A 23,095-nucleotide genomic window follows, 5' to 3' on the forward strand; every position below is an offset into this window, starting at 1 on the left:
ACCTTATTGAACCTTGTGCACCAGCTCTGAGTACGAGCCATTTCCCTCTTACTCTTAAAGCCGCAGAGAGCTCTAAGCTGGCCATCTGTTTCAAGAAAACCATATTCAAGTGGAAAAATAAAGTTAAAGGTTAAGGATTGTACCCACTTGAAGCTTGTATTGGGTGGTAATGGCCTTGGGATAGGTGTTTCTAGTGGTTCTGTAAGTTCTACTCCCAGGTAATCTTCTGCGAATTCCTCCACTTCCTTGCAAACTTCTTCAAATGCAACCACGTATTGATCAAAGTATTCGACATCTTCCGCATCACTCAAGTCATAAGTTGGAGGTTGAGAAAAATCTACCTCGACATCATCTTCGTATTCACTTGGATAAGGTTCTTCAATCTCAGAGAATTCACTTGCGGATGCAAGTTCATTACTAGGAGAACTTGACTTGAGACTATCATCATCAAGGAAATGTGCGTCTTGGGTTATTCCGTCTAGTTCTTCATGAAATACCTGCTTTGGGGGTTGTGCACTACCCTCCTTGGCATTAATTGTAACGTCCTTGACGGAATTTTTCACAACTCTGGATTCCCATGGAGGTTCAGCATCTCCTAAATCTTCAATCATTACTTCTTCTTCTTGGATAATTTGAGCTTTCTCCAATTGTTCCAGAACAAAGTTATGCTCATTACTGCCCACTGGGGTTTCTAGTGTTTCCTTCATACTACGTTCGTCATTAGATTCTCCACATAAAGCTATTGGAGTTCCTTGAGGGTCTAAACGTCTGGAAGATAATTGATGTATTGCTTGCTCCAGCTGATGAAGGGTTGTATGAAGTTGATCTACTGTTTCCTTGAGGCGAGCCTGTGATTCTCGAGGTGATGGATTTGGACATGGTACATAGGGAAGTGGTGGTATTTGGGAGTAATTGGATTGGAATTGGGGTAAATAAGGATCGTATGGTGGTGAATGGTGAAAAGAAGCTTGTGAGTGTGGTAGTTCAAAGTTATGTTGAGAGGATGGTCTATAGGCACAGGATGGGGCTTGTTGGTAGTTACAAGGGTGTCCATCATATCTATCAGCTTGGTATGCATTGTAGAATGGTCTTTGTCCATGATATCTTGGAGGGTGTTGTTGCCTAAAAGGTTGATCAAATCCTCTTGGCTCCATCCATCTTTGATTTCTCTGACCTTGATGCATGTTCCTGCTATAACTTCTGTTCCCTTCAACAATATTAGAACCAAACTCAAAGCGAGAGGGGTGAGAATTCATAGTATCTAATAAAAAAATAAAAAAGGGAAAAACAAAAACAAATGAACAAATAAAAGAAAAAATATTTACAATAACCAATAATAAGGCACACGTTTGCAGCTCCCCGGCAACGGCACCATTTTTGAAGAGAGGAACTTTTGCATGGTCTAGAATTCAGAATAAATTCTCGTTGCAAGTATAGCTTCTAAACCAACAAAAGTCCTTTCTTACAAACGTTTTGGTTGTCACAAGTAACAAACCCCTTTTAAAATTGATAACCGAAGTATTTAAACCTCGGGTCGTCTTCCCAAGGAACTGCAGGGAGGTATGTTCTTATTTTTGGTTATGATTTTTGTAAATTGGGGTTTTGAAAGTAAGGAACAAGTAATTTAAATGACAAATAAAATAAATAAATAACTGTAAAATAAACTCTTGGCAAGGTATGGGAATTTGGAAGTCCTATCCTAGTTATCCTTATCAATAGTGATGAGAATTGAGTTTTAATCCCACTTAGTTAGCCTTTACTAAAGCAAAGGAAGGTCAAGTGGACCAATTAGTTTGATCCTCAGGTCTTAGTCAATTCCTAAGAAAAGACTGGAGTTATTGGAGTTCAATTCAATTAGCAAAGACAATAATTATCAATCACGTTGAGTTTGATAACTCATGAGTTACCAATTACTTAACCACGGCCAAAAGGGGAAAAGTAAACTTACTCGAATAAAAAATGTCTTCAAATTGGAAGCAACAGTAACATAAATAAAAGAAAGCAATCATAAACTGAAATACCTCAAATTATATTAAATAGAAATTCGAATCTAAACATGAATGGTTCATAAGCCAAATTGGCAACAAAAGTAATTAAAAGAAAGCTTTAAAAGATCTGAAAGCAAAAGATGAATATAAAGAAAAAGGAATATTGAACCTGATAAAGAATCAGAATACTAAACTGAAATAATAAGAAATCCTAATCCTAAAACCTAAGAGAGAGGAGAGAACCTCTCTCTCTAAAAACTACATCTAAACTAAGAAAAGTGAATAATTCGAGCGCTCCCCCTGAATGGATGCATTCCCCCACTTTATAACCTCTAATCTGTGCCTTCTGGACTTGGATCTGGGCCAAAAAGGGATTCAGAAATCGCTGGGAGCGTTTTCTATAATTTCTGGTGCGTGGCATCTGTCACGCATCCGCGTGAGTCACGCGGTCGCGTCATTTGGAGTTTTCCTTATCACGCGTTCGATTCGGTCATGCGTCTGCGTCATCTGTGTTCTGCTCATGGCGCGCGTCCGTGTTAGTCACGAGTTTGCGTCGCTGTCTTTTCGCGCTAGGCATGCGGCCGCGTTGTCCCTGCGTTCGCGTCGTTGCCAGTTTCTTCAAAAACTCCATTTTGTGCTTTCCTTCCGTTTTTGTATGTTTCCTTTCCATCTTTTAAGTCATTCCTGCCTTAGAAGATCTGAAACTTCTCAACACATAAATCACGGCATCGAATGGTAATAGAGGGTGATTAAAAAAAAATAATTTCAAAGCATAGGAAGCATGTATTTCACATATATCACATAATAAGGAAGGGAAAGTAAAACCTTGCAATTTACATGAATAAGTGGGTGAAGGATTGAATAAATCTCTTGAATTGAGCACAATATATATCATAAAATATGGGTTTATCAACAAGTTTCCGTGCATCAAGTTTATGGCGCCGTTGCCGGCGATTGATTTTGTATCAATAATGATTAAATTGGTGGATAACTAGATTGAACATTTTTCTTTGTTTGATTTAATTTCATTTGAGTGATTTACTTTCAGTTTTAGTTATTTTCTTCCCTTTACCCCTTACCCGTTTGTGATGTTATCTTCATTTTTACAATTCAGTTCACTAACCCACTAACTGTTTGATATATTGCATCACTCACACTAACAGCACCCCGAATAGGAGTAACTTCTCCATCAATTCTCTTTCTTGCTTTTTGCTCTGTTGGTTGTATGACAGGTAGAAGAAGCAGAGCTTCAACTTCCTTTGATTCTGAACCTGAGAGGACCTTCCTTAGATTAAGGAGGGAAGCAAGAGGAAAGAGAGTCATTGGTACTGAGGAGGAGGAAGAGTACTTTGAACCAGACATGGATGAGAATTTGGAGAACCATCATGAAGAAGAGGCTCACAACCATGGCAGAGAAGGTCCAGTGCATCATGCTGGACAAGAGAGAAGAGTTCTGGACTTTTACATCAATCCAAACCCAGGAAATTGTGGAAGTAGCATCCTCGTGCACGAAATTGTGATCATCAATGGCGCCAACAACTTGGTACGCACAATTGTAATCTCAACTCTTTATCACAACTTCGCACAACTAACCAGCAAGTGCACTGGGTCGTCCAAGTAATAATTGGTCCAATGCGCTGTCACTGCATGGCTAATCATCTGTCGATTCTCGATCATACTGGAATAGGATTTACTATCCTTTTGCGTCTGTCACTACGCCCAGCACTCGCGAATTTGAAGCTCGTCACAGCTATCCCTTCCCAGATCCTACTCAGAATACCACAGACAAGGTTTAGACTTTCCGGATCTCAAGAATGGCCAACCATGGGTTCTAACTTATACCACAAAGATTCTAATATCTCAGACTCGGTCCTCTGTATTAGATATCTAAGAGATACTCATTCTAGCTTGTTTGCATGTAGAACGGAAGTGTTTGTCAGGCACGCGTTCATGGGTGAGAATGATGATGAGCGTCACATAATCATCACATTCATCATGTTCTTGGGTGCGAATGGATATCTTAGAGAAGGAATAAGCTTGAATTGAATAGAAAAACAATAGTACTTTGTATTAATTCATGAGGAACAGCAGAGCTCCACACCTTAATCTATGGAGTGTAGAAACTCTACCGTTGAAAATACATAAGTGATAAGGTTCAGGAATGGCCGAGAGGCCAGCCCCCAAACGTGATCTAAAGATGAAACTAAAGATAATCCAAAGATGTAAATACAATAGTAAAAAGTCCTATTTATACTAAACTAGTTACTAAGGTTTACAGAATTGAGTAAATGATCCAGAAATCCACTTCTGGGGCCCACTTGGTGTGTGCTTGGGCTGAGCATTGAGCTTTACACGTGTAGAGGCTTCTCTTGGAGTTGAACGCCAGTTTGTAACCTGTTTCTAGCATTTAACTCCACTTTGCAACCTGTTTCTGGCGTTTAACTCTAGAATGCAGCATGGAACTGGCGTTGAACGCCAGTTTGCATCATCTAAACTCGGACAAAGTATGGACTATTATATATTGCTGGAAATCCCTAGATGTCTACTTTCCAACGCAATTGAGAGCGCGCCATTTGGAGTTCCGTAGCTCCAGAAAATCCACTTTTAGTGCAGAGAGGTCAGAATCCAACAGCATCTGCAGTCCTTCTTCAACCTCCGAATCTAATTTTTGCTCAAGTCCCTCAATTTCAGCCAGAAATTACCTGAAATCACAGAAAAACACACAAACTCCTAGTAAAGTCTAGAATTGTGATTTTTATTTAAAAACTAATAAAAATATACTAAAAACTAACTAAATTATACTGAAAACTATGTAAAAACAATGCCAAAAAGCGTATAAATTATCCGCTCATCACAACACCAAACTTAAATTGTTGCTTGTCCCCAAGCAACTGAAAATCAAATAGGATAAAAAGAAGAGAATATACAATAAATTCCAAAATATCAATGAAACTTAGCTCCAATCAGATAAGCGGGACTTGTAGCTTTTTGCCTCTTGAATAGTTTTGGCATCTCACTTTATCCATTGAAGTTCAGAATGATTGGCATCTATAGGAACTTAGAATACAGATAGTGTTATTGATTCTCCTAGTTCAGTATGTTGATTCTTGAACACAGCTACTTTATGAGTCTTGGCCGTGGCCCTAAGCACTTTGTTTTCCAGTATTACCACCGGATACATAAATGCCACAGACACATAACTGGGTGAACCTTTTTAGATTGTGACTCAGCTTTGTTAAAGTCGCCAATTAGAGGTGTCCAGGGTCCTTAAGCACACTCTGTTTTTGCTTTGGACCTCGACTTTAACCACTCAGTCTCAAGTTTTCACTTGACACCTTCACGCCACAAGCACATGGTTAGGGACAGCTTGGTTTAGCCGCTTAGGCCAGGATTTTATTCCTTTAGGCCCTCCTATCCACTAATGCTCAAGGCCTTGGATCCTTTTTATTACCCTTACCTTTTGGTTTTAAGGGCTATTGGCTTTTTTCTCTTGCCTTTTGGTTTAAAGAGCTTTTGGCTTTTTCTGCTTGCTTTTTCCTTTTCCTTTTCTCTTTTTTTTTCGCTATTTTTTTTTTCTGCAAGCTTTTGTATTCACTACTTTTTCTTGCTTCAAGAATCATTTTTATGATTTTTCAGATTATCAAATAACATGTCTCCTTTTTCCTTATTCTTCAAGAGCCAACATATTTAACATTCATAAACATCAACTTCAAAAGACATATGCACTGTTCAAGCATTCATTCAGAAAACAAAAAGTGTTGTCACCACATCAAAATAATTAAACTAGTTTCAAGGATGAATTCGAAACCCTGTACTTCTTGTTCTTTTGTTTTTAAAACAGTTTTCATTTAAGAGAGGTGATGGATTCATATTCATAACTTTAATGCATAGACACTTAGACACTAATGGTCATGTAGTAAAGGCACAAACATAAATAAAACATAAATCATGGAAACTGAAAACAGAAAACAAATAAACAAGGAGATTAAGGAATGAGTCCACCTTAGTGAGGGTGGCGTCTTCCTCTTATTGAAGAACCAATGGTGCTCTTGAGCTCCTCTATGTCTCTTCCTTGTCTTTCTTGCTCCTCCCTCATAGCTCTTTGATCTTCTCTAATTTCATGGAGGATGATGGAGTGCTCTTGATGCTCCACCCTTAGTTGTCCCATATTGGAACTTAATTCTCCTAGGGAGGTGTTGATTTGTTCCCAATAGTTTTGTGGAGGAAAGTGCATCCCTTGAGGCATTTCAGGGATTTCATGGTGGGGGATTTCCTCATGCTCTTGTTGAGGTCCATGATCTCTTGTTTGCTCCATCCTTTTCTTAGTGATGGGCTTGTCCTCTTCAATGAGGGTGTCTCTGGCCTTAGGTGCCATAAATGGTTATGAAAAAAAAAGCAATGCTTTTACCACACCAAACTTAGAAGGTTTGCTCGTCCTCGAGCAAAAGAAGAAAGAAAGGATGAGAAGAAGAAGAGATGGAGGAGATGGACGTGTGTGAATGGTTCGGCCACTGGGGGTTTAAGGTGGTTATGATGTGTGAAAAGGAAGGAGTGATGGTTTGAATTTGAGTGGGTGGGTGTATGATGGTTTTGGAGGGGAATTGGAGGTGATTGGTGGAGGTTATTTTGGGGAAGAGAGTTATGAAAAGGTGTGAAGAGGAGAGAAGAAGTGGTGGGGATCCTGTGGGGTCAAGGACTTAACATCCTTGCTCCAATTAGGCATGTAAAACGCCCTTGCTGTGCAATCCTGGCGTTTAACGCCACACTGTTGCCTGTTTCTGGCGTTAAACGCCCAAATGTAGCTTGTTTCTGGCGTTTAACGCCAGGTAGATGCTTGTTTCTGGCGTTAAACGCCAGCTTGGTGCCTGTTTCTAGCGTTAAACGCCAGACAGATGCTTGTTTCTGGCGTTTAAACGCCAGACTGTTCTCCTCCAAGGTGTGCTATTTTTCATTCTATTTTTCATTCTGTTTTTGATTTTTCAGTAGTTTTTGTGACTTCACATGATCATCAACCTAAAGAACACATAAAATAACAATGGAAAATAAATAAATAAATATGATTAGATAACATTGGGTTGCCTCCCAACAAGCGCTTCTTTAATGTCAATAGCTTGACAGTGAGCTCTCATGGAGCCTCACAGATGTTCAGAGCATTTTTGGAACCTCCCAACACCAAACTTAGAGTTTGAATGTGGGGGTTCAACACCAAACTTAGAGTTTAACTGTGGCGGCTTTTGTTGACTCTGTAGTGAGAGAAGCTTTTCATGCTTCCTCTCCATAGTTACAAAAGGAGATCCTTGAGTTTTAAACACAAGGTTGTCCTCATTCAGTTGAAGGATCAACTCTCCTCTGTCCACATCAATCACAGCTTTTGCTATGGCTAGGAAGGGTCTTCCAAGGATGATGGATTCATCCTCATCCTTCCCAGTGTCTAGGATTATAAAATCAGCAGGGATGTAAAGGCCTTCAACCTTTACTAACACGTCCTCTACTTGTCCATAAGCCTGTTTTCTTGAGTTGTCTGCCATCTCTAATGAGATTCTGGCAGCTTGCGCCTCAAAGATTCCCAATTTCTCCATTACAGAGAGTGGCATGAGGTTTATCCCTGACCCAAGGTCACATAGAGCCTTCTCAAAGGTCATGGTGCCTATGGTACAAGGTATTAAGAACTTTCCAGGATCCTGTTTCTTCTGAGGCAATGTCAGTTGATCCAGATAACTCAGTTCGTTGATGAGCAAGGGAGGTTCATCTTCCCAAGTCTCATTACCAAATAATTTGGCATTCAGCTTCATGATTGCACCAAGGTACTTGGTAACTTGCTCTTCAGTGACATCTTCATTCTCTTCAGAAGAAGAATACTCATCAGAGCTCATGAATGGCATAAGGAGGTTCAATGGAATCTCTATGGTCTCTAGATGAGCCTCAGATTCCTTTGGTTCCTCAGAGGAAAACTCCTTGTTGATCACTGGACGTCCCAGGAGGTCTTCCTCACTGAGATTCACGTCTTCTCCCTCCCTTGTAGGTTCAGCCATGATGGTTAAATCAATGGCCTTGCACTCTCTTTTTGGATTCTCTTTTGTATTGCTTGGGAGAGTACTAGGAGTTTCAGTGACTCTTTTACTCAGCTGGCCCACTTGTGCCTCCAAATTTCTAATGGAGGACTTTGTTTCATTCATGAAACTTAAAGTGACCTTAGATAGATCAGAGACTATATTTGCTAAGCTAGATGGATTCTGCTCAGAATTCTCTGTCTGTTGCTGAGTGGATGATAGAAAAGGCTTGCTATTGCTAAACCTGTTTCTTCCACCATTATTAAAGCCCTGTTGAGGCTTTTGTTGATCCTTCCATGAGAAATTTGGATGATTTCTCCATGAGGGATTATAGGTATTTCCATAGGGTTCACCCATGTAATTCACCTCTGCTATTGCAGGATTCTCAGGATCATAAGCTTCTTCTTCAGAAGAGGCCTCTTTAGTACTGTTGGATGATTCCTTCAATCCATTCAGACTCTGAGAGATCATATTAAAGTCACCAAGCATCTTCCTTGCATTGTTATTATTTTTGGCCATGTCTCCTTCTTTTTCGAAATTTTCAGTCAGATTTTCTCCAGATAGTTGTGCTTTAGCTTCCCTTAGCTTCCTTTTCAGAGTCCTTTCAGGTTCAGAATCAGCTTCAACAAGAATATTCTTATCCTTATTCCTGCTCATATGAAAAAGAAGAAGAAAACAGAAAAGAAAATATGGAATCCTCTATGTCACAGTATAGAGATTCCTTTATGTGAGTAGAAGAAGATATGAATAGAAGAAGGAGAATCCAAACACAAGGGTGAGGAGTAGGTTCGAATTCTTAGATGAAGAGGAGTGTTAGTAAATAAATAAAATAATTAGAAAGAGATGAGGGGGAGAGAATTTCGAAAATTAAATAAAAGAAAAGAAAAATATTTTTGTTTTTAATTAAAATTAAAATTAAAATTCGAAAAAAAATAAAAATTGAAATTAAATTAAATTTAAAACAATTAATTAATTAAAAAGGAATTTTTAAAAAGAGGAAGGTGATTTTCGAAAATAGAGAGAGAATTAGTTAAGTAGTTTTGAAAAAGATATGATTGAAACAAAAAGATAGGATTGATTGAAAAAAAAATTGAAAATCAATTTAAAAAGATAAAAGGTTAGAAAAGATTTTGAAATTGATTTTTGAAAAAGATATGATTGAAACTTATTTTGAAAAAGATTTGAAAAAGAAATTTAAAAAGATTTGATTTTGAAAATTAAAGTTGATTACTTGACTATCAAGAAACAAAAAGATATGATTTACAATTTAAAGATTGAACCTTTCTTAAGAGGCAAGTAACAAACTTAAAATTTTGAATCAATCACATTAATTGTTTGCATTAATTTCGAAAATATGATTTAGAAATAAGAAAAAGATTTTGAAAATCAATCATAAAGTTTTCAAAAATATGAAGGAAAAATTAAAAAAGATTTGATTTTTGAAAAAGATTTGAAAAAGATAGAATTTTTAAAATTGAAAATTTGATTTGACTCATAAGAAACAACTAAATTTTAAAAAGTTTTGAAAAAGTCAACTCAAATTTTCGAAAATTTTGAGTAAAATAAGGAAAAGATATTTTTTTATTTTTGAATTTTTAATGATGAGAGAGAAAAACACAAATATGACCCAAAATATTAAGATTTTGGATTAAAACCAATGATGCATGCAAGAACACTATGAATGTCAAGATGAACACCAAGAACACTTTGAAGATCAAGATGAACATCAAGAACTTATTTTTTTGAATTTTTTTTAAAGAAAAGAAAAACATGCAAGACACCAAACTTAGAAATTTTCAAACTTTAGACACTAATAATTCAAGAATGTATATGAAAAATAAGAAAAGACACAAAACATTAAAATTTAAAGATCAAACAAGAAGACTTACCAAGAACAACTTGAAGATCATGAAGAACATATGCATGAGTTTTCGAAAAATGCAAGAAAGAGATAAACATGCAATTGACACTAAACTTAAAACTTGACACAAGACTCAAACAAGAAACATAAAATTATTTTTTATTTTATGATTTTAAAGATTTTTTTGGATTTTTCAAAAATTCTTTTGAAAAGGAAAATAAGGATTTCAAAATTTTTAATAGGAATTCTAGGAATCTTGCAATGTTAGACTAAAGCTCCAGTCCAGGAATTAGACATGGCTTACTAGCCAGCCAAGCTTTCAGTGAAAGCTCCGGTCCAAAACACTAGACATGGCCAATGGCCAGCCAAGCTTCAGCAGATACAAATTAGACATACAACAGCTGATACTTCATCCAACTTCATATGCTGATAAATGGAAGCCTCGGTCCAAATAAATTAGACATGGCTTTACAGCCAGCCAGGCTTCAACGTGCTTCATGAAACACTAGAATTCATTCTTAAAAATTTTGAATAAAAATATATTTTTTTGATTTTTTTCGAAAATAAGAATAATAAAAACAAAAAGGTTAAAATTAAAATAAAGTTACCTAATCTGAGCAATAAGATGAACCGTCAATTGTCCAAACCCGAACAATCCCCGGCAACGGCGCCAAAAACTTGGTGCACGAAATTGTGATCATCAATGGCGCCAACAACTTGGTACGCACAATGGTAATCTCAACTCTTTATCACAACTTCGCACAACTAACCAGCAAGTGCACTGGGTCGTCCAAGTAATAAACCTTATGTGAGTAAGGGTCGATCCCACAGAGATTATCGGCCTGAAGCAAGCTATGGTCACCCTGTAAATCTCAGTCAGGTGGATTCAAATGGTTATCGTGAATTGATAATAAAAAAGATAAATAAAATATAACTAGGATAGAGATACTTATGTAATTCATTGGTGAGAGATTCAGATAAGCGTATAGAGATGCTTTCATTCCTCTGAACCTCTGCTTTCCTGCTGTCTTCATCCAATCATTCCTACTCCTTACTCCTTCAAGCTTTATGTAGGGCATCACGCTCCACACCTTAATCTATGGAGTGTAGAAACTCTACCGTTGAAAATACATAAGTGATAAGGTTCAGGCATGGCCGAGAGGCCAGCCCCCAAACGTGATCTAAAGATGAAAGTAAAGATAATCCAATGATGTAAATACAATAGTAAAAAGTCCTATTTATACTAAACTAGTTACTAGGGTTTACAGAATTGAGTAAATGATGCAGAAATCCACTTCTGGGGCCCACTTGGTGTGTTCTTGGGCTGAGCATTGAGCTTTACACGTGTAGAGGCTTCTCCTGGAGTTGAACGCCAGTTTGTAACCTGTTTCTGGCATTTAACTCCACTTTGCAACCTGTTTCTGGCGTTTAACTCTAGAATGCAGCATGGAACTGGAGTTGAACGCCAGGTTTCATCATCTAAACTCGGGCAAAGTATGGACTATTATATATTGCTGGAAAGCCCCGGATGTCTACTTTCCAACGCAATTGAGAGCGCGCCATTTGAAGTTCTGTAGCTCCAGAAAATCCACTTTGAGTGCAGGGAGGTCAGAATCCAGCAGCATCTGCAGTCCTTCTTCAACCTCTGAATCTGATTTTTGCTCAAGTCCCTCAATTTCAGCCAGAAATTACCTGAAATTACAGAAAAACACACAAACTCCTAGTAAATTCCAGAATTGTGTTTTTCATTTAAAAACTAATAAAAATATACTAAAAACTAACTAAATTATACTGAAAACTATGTAAAAAGAATGCCAAAAAGCGTATAAATTATCCGCTCATCACATCCAAAAGCCAACCATACATGCCAATAACTTTGAACTAAAACCCCAGCTCATCACCCTTGTTCAGAACAACTGTTCATTCGGAGGAAGTGTCTAAGAAGATCCCAATCAACATCTCACCACCTTCCTAAGGATATCTGATACTGTGAAGTCTAATGGTGTTCATCCTGACACCTATAGATTGCTTTTGTTCCCCTTTTCACTCAAGGACAAAGCATCTAAATGGCTGGAATCTTTTCTGAAGGAGAGTTTAACAACCTGGGAAGATGTGGTGAACAAATTCTTAGCGAGATTCTACCCTCCTCAGAGAATTAATAGGTTGAGAGCTGAAGTACAAACATTCAGGCAACAAGATGGTGAAACTCTCTATGAAGCATAGGAGAGGTTTAAGGACTTGACAAGAAGGTGTCCACCAGACATGTTCAATGAATGGGTGCAGTTACATATTTTCTATGAGGGTCTTTCTTATGAATCAAAGAAGGCAGTAGACCACTCATCCGGGGCATCTCTGAACAAGAAGACCATTGAAGAAGCTATAGATGTCATTGAGACTGTAGCTGAGAATGATTACTTCTATGCTTCTAAAAGGGGCAATACTAGAGGACTGATGGAGCTGAACAACGTGGATGCACTGCAGGCTCAAAACAAGATGATCATCAAGTAGCTGGCTGACCTTACCAAGAAGATGGAAAGAAACCAAGTCGCAACAGTCACCACCTCATCAGCAGCTCAAGAAGGAGTGAACGCAGAGGTAGAGGGTGATCAGGAACAAGCCAACTACATTGGAAACTCACCTAGGCAGACCCATGATCCATACTCCAAAACTTATAATCATGGTTGGAGAAACTACCCAAACTTTGGGTGGGGAGATCAACAAGATCAAGGCCAAGATCAGAGACGTCACAACCCCAACAACAATGCAGCTCACCAATATTCCACACAGAGATCATATCAGCACCCACCTAACAATACCTCTCAACATCCATATCAAAACCAAAATGGCCCTTCTCATCCTTGCAATCTCAACTCACCATCATCCGAAGATAGACTCTCAAGGATTGAGACTCTACTTGAAGGCATATGTAAGGAAATCCAAGATAACAAGGTGTTTAAGGAGGAGGTGCGAGCCAATATCAAAAACTAGGGAGACACCATCAAGAGGCTGGAATTTCAAGTGGGATACCTCTTTGAGAAGATTCCTAAACCTACTGACAGTTTCCCAAGTGACACAGAGAAAAACTCGAGAGGTGAAGCAAAGAAAGTAAGATGGGAAGTATGCAAGATGGTCACTATAAGTGATAGGGGGACTGAGGAAGAGCTGAACAAACCCTTAGAACACTCTGGAGATACTTCAGCAGAGAAGCAGGAAGAAGGTAACCAAGAAACCAAAACTACACAGAAGGAGATTCTGAAACTCTATGCACCTTTTCCCTAATGAATCAAAGGTGGTGTAGAAAAGAGAATATACTCAAAGTTCCTCGACATGTTTGCATCCCTTCAAGTAAACATACCATTTATCAAGGCTCTCCAACAAATGCCCTCATACATTAAGTGTATGAAGGAGCTGCTGACCAGGAAAAGCTCACTCAAAGGAGGGCAAACAATAGTGATGAATAAGGAGTGCAGCGCTCTCATTCAACCAGAGTTGCCTACAAAAAGGAAAGATCTAGGGAGTTTTCACATCCCCTGTGCCATAGGAGAAACACTGATTGATAAGGGACTCTGTGATCTGGGAGCAAGCATGAATTTAATGCCTCTATCCCTCATGAAGAAGCTGCAGATCAATGAGCTAATGCCCACAGACGTAGTCATCAGGCTGGCTGACAAAACTCAAAAACAAGCAGTAGGAGTGGTTGAAAACGTGTTGGTGAAGGTTGGGAACTACTTCCTTCCCACAAAATTTGTCATATTGGAAATGGAAGAGAGTTACTTCCATCCAATCATATTGGGAAGACCATTCCTAGCTACAGCCAGAGCACTTATAGATGTGGAGCGAGGAGAGCTAATACTGAGGATACATGATGAACAACTTACCTTCAAAGTCTTCAAACCCTCACAAGAAGCAGATCAAGAAAACAAGGAATCAAAGGAGGATCACAATAAGGCACTGGTGGAAGAGACAAGCACTGAAGCACAAACAATAACCCTGGGAATCCCTTTGGTTGACAAGCAATACAATCAGAAGCCACCACAGCTAAAGGAAACCCAAGAGGAGCTAAAACAACCAGAGTCATATGAGACCAGCAACAAAATCTCCCTGGGAAAAGAAGCCACAAGGAGCAGGAGAGCATTAAAAGAAACAAGGAAGAAGGCACCAAGGGGATGGAGGAACAAGAAGATCCCTACAGAAGACTTGTCTCCGGGGGATAAAGTAATATCTGCCCATTTCCCAGTTATTCCACCTCATCTACCCACCATTCCATCTCAACTACCTAAAGTCTACACCATCAGTAGAATTCTATCCTTGGAACATGTGGAGATTCTTAATGAAGCCAATGGAGATAGATTCACTGCGAAAGGGGAAGACTTGAAGCATTACCAACCACCCTGAAAAAAAAGGAGAAATCGTCGAGCTAGCGACGCTAAAAGAGCGCTTCGTTGGGAGGCAACCCAACCTAAGGTAGTTTCTTTTTCATGATCATTTCAATAAAAGTTACAAGTAGTTTTCCCTGTATTGTGAGGAGCTAAGTTTGGTGTTGCACACCAAAACAATCCAAGAGCGAATGTGTAATTCTAAGTTTGGTGTTTCACCAAAAATTTCAGTTAGAATCACACTACACCTCTTCAATGACAAGTTGCTAGCCCAACCAATCAGGGAAACCACTTAACAATAGTTTAGTTTCTAGTCCATAGTTGTTTTATTAATAAAAGCACATGAGGTTCTCTGCATGTATTCAATCTGTTGCATTAAGCAAGGAACTAAGTTTGGTGTTCACACACCAAATTGAGTTCAGAAATCCACAAGCATACATGCATGCTAACTAGTTTCCAAGTGCTTTGGGAACAAGCAACTTCCAATAACTTTGCAGGAATCCGATCAATCTTCTGGATGGAAAAACGGTGCACCATCATCCAAGGAGGCAAAGAGGGATGCAAAAGTTATGGATGATGACAACAAAGGGAGAGCCAGAAGTCACCACCAAAAGGTTGTGTTGTTACTTGATTTCATTTGCTTAGGAATGCTCAATTTGGAAGTCTGAATGTGCCCCTGTTAATAGTTACTCTTTAGTTTAAGTCACTAGAATCTAGTGTTTGTTTCCTTTACTTTTGTCATATGTGTGCTGGTCCAAGTCACTTGTTTTCACTTTCACCTTGCTTAATTGTATGCTTGTCCTTTAAGGTAAAATAAAAGAAAATGTTATGAAAAACCAGAGTGGGGTTTATCTTATGGAGTAAGTCCTCAAGGTTTGTGGATGGTAATAGATTAGCTAAGTTGGATCACCTATAAGGTATAAGGGCACTCATGTGTATTGAATTACATGCTTGAAGCACATTCTATGAGACTAGCTAAACAACAAGACCCCAATAAGAAAAAGAGAAAGAACAATAAGAGTTTGAAAAAGAAAGAAAAAGAAAAAAAAATAAGGCTAGGCACCAAGGGTTTAAATCTTGAGGGATGCGTCTGTGGTGTTCCTGTACAAAAGATCTGCTTGGATGAATAAGTTCTCTAGAGTACCTCATCACTTGGTAACTTGGGTTAACTAACCCGGAATTATCAACTGAAAATCCACTATCAAGAGCAACCTTGCTGCAGAACATTTAGTGATCCAAAGAGATACTGGACACCAAGACCTCAAGTAAAAGAAAATAATAAACCATATGCCTGTAGTGTGCATGTATGGGGGAGAGAGACTTGAGGGAGTAGGTCCTTAGGGGTGTTTCAACACCTAACACCTTGAACCAACCGGTTCGGGAGTGTTGGCTGAAAGCTTATTTTAAAGAGTCGCCCTCTCACAGAACACTAAGCCTAAGAATGCAATAAATCCTGAAAAGAAAGGGATATCAAGGAATAAAGATCTCATAGGATGCAATTAAGCAAGTATTCAAGAGAATGATGAGGACCTGGAAACCAGTAAAGGAATGAACCTAAGTTGCTATGCATGAAACCCTATAAACCAAGAACTTTACTTCCATAATGAGAACTTGTTTCTCTTGTTCTTTCATTTATCATTTTTTATGTTTCAGTACTTGCTTAGGGACAAGCAAGCTTTAAGTTTGGTGTTGTGATGCTAGGGCATTTTGGCCAGTTTCACTGACCTTTTCTTTACTATTTTAGGGTAGTTTCATGCATTTTCTTAGTAAATAAGCAAGTTTTGGGTAAATATTCACTTACATCTTGATTCAAGCAAACATTGTGAACTTTACATGATTTCATGAGAATTTTGCATGAATTGAATGATAAAATGGATGATGCATGATCTCATGATTAAGAACCAAGCTTTGATGCACTTTATTTGCTTGATTCCAGGACAAGGAAGCAAGGAAGAGCCACGTTAGTAGCCACGTTAGTCTAACTAACGTGACCACTAACGTGGAATGGGAGCTAGCTTGCAACGTTAATGGAAAAAGTGATCACCAATAACGCCTTTGAAAGCCATCATAGCCCACGTTAGTGGCCACGTTAATTACATTAATGTGAAAGCTAACGTGGAGGAAAAGGGAAGCTCCAACGTTAGTGGTAAAAGTGAATACCACTAACGTTCCAAAAAGGGCACACTTGGCCACGTTAAGAGTCACGTTAATTACATTAACGTGAACTCTAATGTGGGAGGAACAAGGAATCGCCAACGTTAGTGACACTCACCTTTGTCACTAACGTTGGACTAAGCCAATATTACCCACATTAGTTGCCATGTTAATTATATTAACGTGGAAGCTAACGTGGAGGAAGAAATGATGGGCCAACGTTAGTGACACTCACCTTTGTCACTAACGTTAGAGATGGCAATCACCACCACGTTAGTGGTCACGTTAATGCAATTAACGTGAGACACTAACGTGGGAAGAAGGGGCATTTGAAGCGTTAGTGACAAAGGTAAGAGTCACTAACGCTCTCAAAGCTTAGGCATGCCCACGTTAAGGGTCACGTTAGTTACAATAACGTGGACCACTAACGTGGGGAGAAGAGACAAAGAGCAACGTTACTGAAAAATGTGAATGCCAATAACGTTTGCAAAGGACCAAGAGGCAACGTTAGTGGTCACGTTAGTGCCACTAACGTTGAAGTTAACGTGGATCATTTTAGTTTGGAACGTTAGTGAAAAAGGTGATCGTCACTAACGTTCTCGAACCCACATTTTCACTTAATGTTAACACCACTAACGTCCTAACTAACGTTCATGCCTAACTCACACTTTTTCTGCAAGCAAAGCTGAGCCCACTGAACACTATAACTGCTTCAACTCAAGATCAAAGGCCCATATCCAAGACTTGAAGAGCCAACTAGAAGATCAGAATAGTAGTATATATAGGAGTAGTTTTGAACTAGTGAAGGAGCTTTTGGCATTTTGGAGAACTACACTCTGTATATTTTACTTTCTCTGCAATTTCTAGTTTAATTTGACAATGCATTCTTCTTTATCTTCTTCCATTTCCAGAGCTATGAACAACTAAACCCCTTTTCATTGGGTTAGGGAGCTCTGTTGTAATTTGATGGATCAATAATAGTTTTCGTTATTCTTCTTCTTTCTTTTCTCTTGATTTTACTAGAAGGCTTTCAATCTTCATCCAATTGGGTAGTTGTTTTGGAAAAGAAGCTATTCATACTTGGATATCTTCGGAACCTTGGAAGAGGAATGAAGAGATCATGCTAGAAATGCTTTCTCATGTTGGACCAAATTGGGGTTTGGATGGATATAGTGACATATAATCCTACCAACACTTTGATTTGGGAATACATGTGGTATAATGTCATTTACATTCTGCCATTTACTTCCAGCAATTACATTTTCTGTTATTTACTTTCCCGCCATTTACTTTTCTGCAAATCTCAACTCAATTTCTGCTTAGCTCAACTAGAACATTCATCTGATTAAAGTTGCTTGACCAATCAATCCCTGTGGGATTCAACCTCACTCTATTGTGAGTTTTTACTTGACGACAATTCGGTATACTTGCCGAAGGAAATTTTGTTGAGAGTTCCATTCTGGTTTTCCAATATGACTCATGCTCTACCAAAGCTCGTGTTTTGACGAGCCGTCAATGTGGAGCTTCCATAGTTTAGGAACAACATTCCTCGGGATCATCTCAGTGATAAAATCTGTCATCGCTTGGGCTTTGATTGCATTCCTGGGTTCAACGAAAATTTCAAACTGAGACAGCTCAACGGTACAAGAGAGCATCTGCCCTACCAAATCTCGCTTCTAGAGTATTTGCTTAACTTCTTGGTTTGTCTGGACCGTGATTGGGTGGCCTTGGAAGTACTGTCTAAGCCGTCAAGATGACAGGAGGGGGGCATAGGTGAGTTTTCGAGCCGGGTGTAACGTGTTTCGGCATTCTGGAACACCTAGCTTATGAAGTATACCGACAGTTGGGTCTTGTGCTCATTTTTCTTTTGGATCAGCACTACAACTAGTGCGTCCTCAGTTATAGAAAGGTAAAGGTATAGGGTTTCTCCTGGTTTAGGATTCGAAAGCACCAGCAGTTTCGCTGATACCTTTTTGAAGTATTGGAAGGCCTCCTCACACTCAGGTTCCATTGAAAATTAATCCCTTTTTTCATGAGCTTGAATAGGGGGAGTGTTTTTATGCCAATGCTCCAAGGAAGCGAGATAACGCGGCCAATCGACCGGTCAGCCTTTGGACATCTTTGAAATTTGTTGGGCTGGTCATTTTGAGAATGACCCAGCATTTCTCTGGGTTAGCTTCTACTCCTCTTTGTGTTATCATGAAGCCCAGAAATTTTTCAACCTCTATTCCAAATGCACACTTGGATGGGTTAAGTCACATTTGATGTTTCCTAAGGGTTTCAAATATGATTTGGAGGTCATCAGTTAGGTCCTCTCCTGCTTCTATTTTTGCGAGTATATTGTCTATGTATACCTTAAGCTTTATCCCCGTGAGATTTTTGAAGATCTTTATCATGAGTCTTTGGTACGTGGCCCCTGAATTTTTTAGTTTGATCCGCATGACTGTGTAGCAGTACGTTTCTTCAAGAGTAATGAAGCCTATTTTCTCCTTGTTGGGTTTATGCATGGCTATCTTGTTGTATCCAAAATATGCATCCATGAAGCTGAGGTATTGGTGCCCAAAAGTAGCGTCTACCAGGCCGTCAATATTTGGCAGGAGGAAAGTGTATTTTGGACATGCTTTGTTCATGTTGATGTAGTCAACGGAGATCCACCATTTTCCATTTGTCTTTCTGACCATGACGACGTTTGCCATCCAGGTCGTATAAGGAAGTTCTCGGATGAAGTCGACCTCAAGCAGGCTTTTGACTTGTTTTCTAACCTCGTTTTCCTAATCCGTGGACATTTTTCTTCTCCTTTGGGCGACTGGTTTGGCTTTAGGATCCACGGCCAACCAGTGAGACATCAAGTCCCAGTTTATTCTCGACATGTCGGCAGGAGTGAAGGCAAATAGGTCTCTATTCTCCTTTAGCAATTCTATGATTTACCTTTTCAAGCTAAAGGGAAGATTTATGTTGATGAAGGTGATTACCTCCACAGTTTTCCCAATCTGTAGCTTCTCCAAGTCTCCTTTCGATTCTAGTCTCGGCTGGTCATCTTACCAAGCATCTAGAATGGCAAGAAAGATTCCTGTCGCATTGCAAGACTGCTTCCAAAGTTCTAGGCTTGTGCTGTTGTATTCCCCTGCGACCTCTCTGTCGTCGTGGATGGAATCGATTGTTCCATCATCCGGTTAGAACTTCATGACTAAGAACTTGATAAATATGACAACGAAGAGATTGTTGATTGTCTTTCTTCTGAGGATAATGTTGTAGGCCATAGAGTCCTTGAGTACTACAAATTCAGAGAGCATAGTCTTCTTTTTGCAATCGGCTAAGATTGTGATTGGTAGCATTATGGAGACATCTGGCTTGATGAATTTATCTCCGAACCCGGTTACTCTGTTGAGATGATTTTGCAGGTTTTCGTTTTGGAAATCCAGCTTGTCAAACGCTCCTCTGAAAAGGATGTTTAAATCGGCCTTTGTGTCTATCAGTATGCGTTTCACCATTTCGATGCCGACCTGGCTGATATGACAAATCGAGGGCTTTCTCCACTACAAGAAAAATTAGTTTTAGCGACAAACTTTCACCGGCCGTAATACAATAGCCACTATTTCTTTTATTTAAGATATCTTTTTGTGGCAATTATATATTTGCCGTTATTACTATATGTTATAATGGCAATTATTACTATTGCCACTAAATTATTATCTTTTTATACTTTTAATCCTACTTTCTTTAAATTAATAGTGGCAATTATCAATATTGCCGCTAATTCTTTATTATATATTTTTTTAATCTCTTCTTCTTAATTCAGATGACTCACAAGTTGTGTTCCCTAACTCAAGTAACCTAAAGAGAAACTCCTCAAGCTTTTCCCACTGCCGCTGACCACCGCCGCAGGCCTTACCATCGCTGACAACCGTCCATCATCTTTCACTGATTTACACTCATTTAAATTGATCGTTCTTCATGTTTCCATCCTCTCCCCTCAAATCCGCATCGCTATTCTTGCTCGTTCGTGTCTCAGATCTCCATTGCTAGGTTTGGTTCCTATCTTAAAGCATCATTAATGGTGGCAGGAAAGTCCAACGCGGAGGTTGAGGAGGTTCTTGATCAGATGCTCACTTGTTTGGCTCTCTGCGACGATTCCAAGCTTGAGCCCTTACTCTCCAAGCTTCTCCCTCTCTACATACTTTCACTCTCCTTAAACTCTGCCGCTGTTTACAACAAGGTTTGCCAATTCTCCTCTCTCTTTTTCTAGCTCAATTTTATTTATCAGAAATTTCAAGTATTGTTGCTTTCAAATTTGAAGATGCTATTGCTGGTGTTTCGCTTTTGATTTTATGAATACTTGTGTTAATTCTGCAAATTTCATAGGATTTCAAATTTACAGTTGCGAGCGACTTAGGACACATTGGAATTATTATATAAGAGGAAAGATAGTTTCAGCATTGAATTCATGGATCTTCAATCCGAAGAGGTAATATATAGTAACAAATTGCACAGTTTTGAGATCTACCAATGTTGCTTCTATAATCTATAATTCACTTTTTGGTCTTTATTACAGTTGTTACAGTTTCACACTGATCTAATTGCGACACTAAATAGTTTTAGGTTGTATATTCTATGAACAAAATTCGCATCTTCATTTCTTTCATGAGAATGTAGTTGGTGACAATCTCATCCCATGTTTGAAGGTGAGAACAAATTCTGAGGGGACGGCCACTTCTTTGGTTGTGGATGAATTTGATGAATCCATGAAGAAATAGATATCATCCATTTTGCAATTTTTGAGTTTATTTAAATTCTTCAAAGAGGATAACATGCCTTGCAAAATTGATGAGGTACTACAATATTAGTATTTGTCCTTTTTTGTTTATTTATTTATTAAAGTAGTTTCCCGCTAGTTTAATATCTGTGCAGATTTTGTTATGAATTGTTATGAATTGTTATGAATTGCTATGTAGTGAATGTAACATGTAGAAGATGGTGCTATGAAATGGGTGGTATTTACTTTTCATCTTGAAAGTATGAATAGTAAGACTGGTTTTAATTAGCTTTCATTTTGTTATCTTGTTGCACTTGAGGCAGAAAGATCTATATAATAAGTTCATTTTTTATTTAATCTTTAATTCAATTCCATTTTGAATTCCTAAATTATAGGCATAATACTTGTGCTCTTCTTTTTGTTGAGTAGAGGTTGCTATTTCCTGGTTAAAAGGTCTCTAAAACTCGGGATGTCGATTTCTGCTGCCTTTAAAATAGCACTTGAAACCTGGGTATGACCTCGAAGATTCGCACTTTGTTATTGAACTCACCTACAGTAAGACTCTACTGAATCATCATGTCCTTTCATGTTATTGAACTGTGATTCTAGAAAGTTCTTATTTACGTTTTGGAAAGAGGCCCCACTCCCAAGCCCTTGTGCCAAGTGATGCTTCGAGTCGGTGATCTTAAGCGTTCCATAGAATTTTATGAGAAGGTAACAATCAATGCTATTATATGTCTCTACTATTTTGGTATCATGTGCCCATCTTTCAGAGATCTTTGTGGTTTAATGCTATTTATGCTTTTGGTATAGAGCTCCTTCGCACTCGAGATAATCCAGAATATAAGGTATAGCGACATCTTTTTGCTATTTATTATTTTCTTTCTACTGTGACATATTTAGAAATAATCTGCCTAATTTTCAACATTTAAGATGATTTGAAGGTAAATTAGGATCATATGAAATTTCATTCATATAGTTGTATCAATTAATCTGTATGGACGAATTAAGCTTAGGGATAAGAAGTAAAGTTCATTCTACTCAATCCTCTTAACATTTGATGATCCTTTAGATGGAGCTGTACTGCAAAGGTAACATTCAGTGTGGCATGTAGTGTGGATGTCTAGTTGCTATTGAATACTTGCAGTTTTAAACTTGATTCACAAAATATGCTGTTTTTGGTTTCTTATGCTATTGAATTCCTTTTGAAGTGCTCTCAGCCTCGAGCACCTCGGGCTGGCTGCAACTTCTTGCTTTTCTTCTTATTTCCTATCAACGATGTTTGTCTCCGGCTTTATTCTCTTGTCTTCTCGCTATCATTCTTGAGCTTTTCTTATGGCCCTGTTTCTTAATTCTCTGCTTGCTTTTTTTGTTTATGGGGTAGTGTTGTTTTGCCTTACCATTTGTTTCTTACTTTTATCAAGCTGGTGATGCTTATTGAGGCAACAACTCATTGTGGTATGTGAATTATGTAAGAACTGCAAATTAATTAACTGATTAATTAACGTAAAATAATAATAATTTAATTGTCCGAAATAGGTTCAAAATTTTAGAATATTAATTAGAAAATTTAAATATGATATTTGGACTCAGTAGATTTTTCTGAGTTGGAAAATGTAATTTTCTTCAGAAAATTACGTAAAAATGTGTACTTGTAAATTAACCGGTAGTATTGGCTTAAGTCTGTCCGGTACTGTGCAAGAATAATAAAAACAATAGAAAACTTTAGAAAAATATTTAGAATTGAAAACCGAGAACTAATTTTAAAGTTTTGGCCCAAAGTTGGCCAAAAAGGCCAAAAACGCTAATGGGTTGGACCGGGCCCAAGTTGAGCCCAAGCCCAACAAATAAATACCCTCATTAATAGCCATTTTCAGCCATTTCTCACTTCATAACACAAACATAGAAGCTTC

General features: G+C 38.4%; 1 protein-coding gene across 1 annotated transcript; it reads right to left on the reverse strand.

Annotated features, from left to right (window-relative positions):
• On the reverse strand, positions 18,685–19,125 carry LOC107647018. Its single transcript, XM_016351152.1, has one exon. The coding sequence runs from the start codon at positions 19,123–19,125 to the stop codon at positions 18,685–18,687; it is 441 nt and encodes a 146-aa protein (XP_016206638.1).

Source organism: Arachis ipaensis, chromosome B06, assembly GCF_000816755.2.
Source record: "Arachis ipaensis cultivar K30076 chromosome B06, Araip1.1, whole genome shotgun sequence".
NCBI classification, from domain to species: domain Eukaryota; kingdom Viridiplantae; phylum Streptophyta; class Magnoliopsida; order Fabales; family Fabaceae; genus Arachis; species Arachis ipaensis.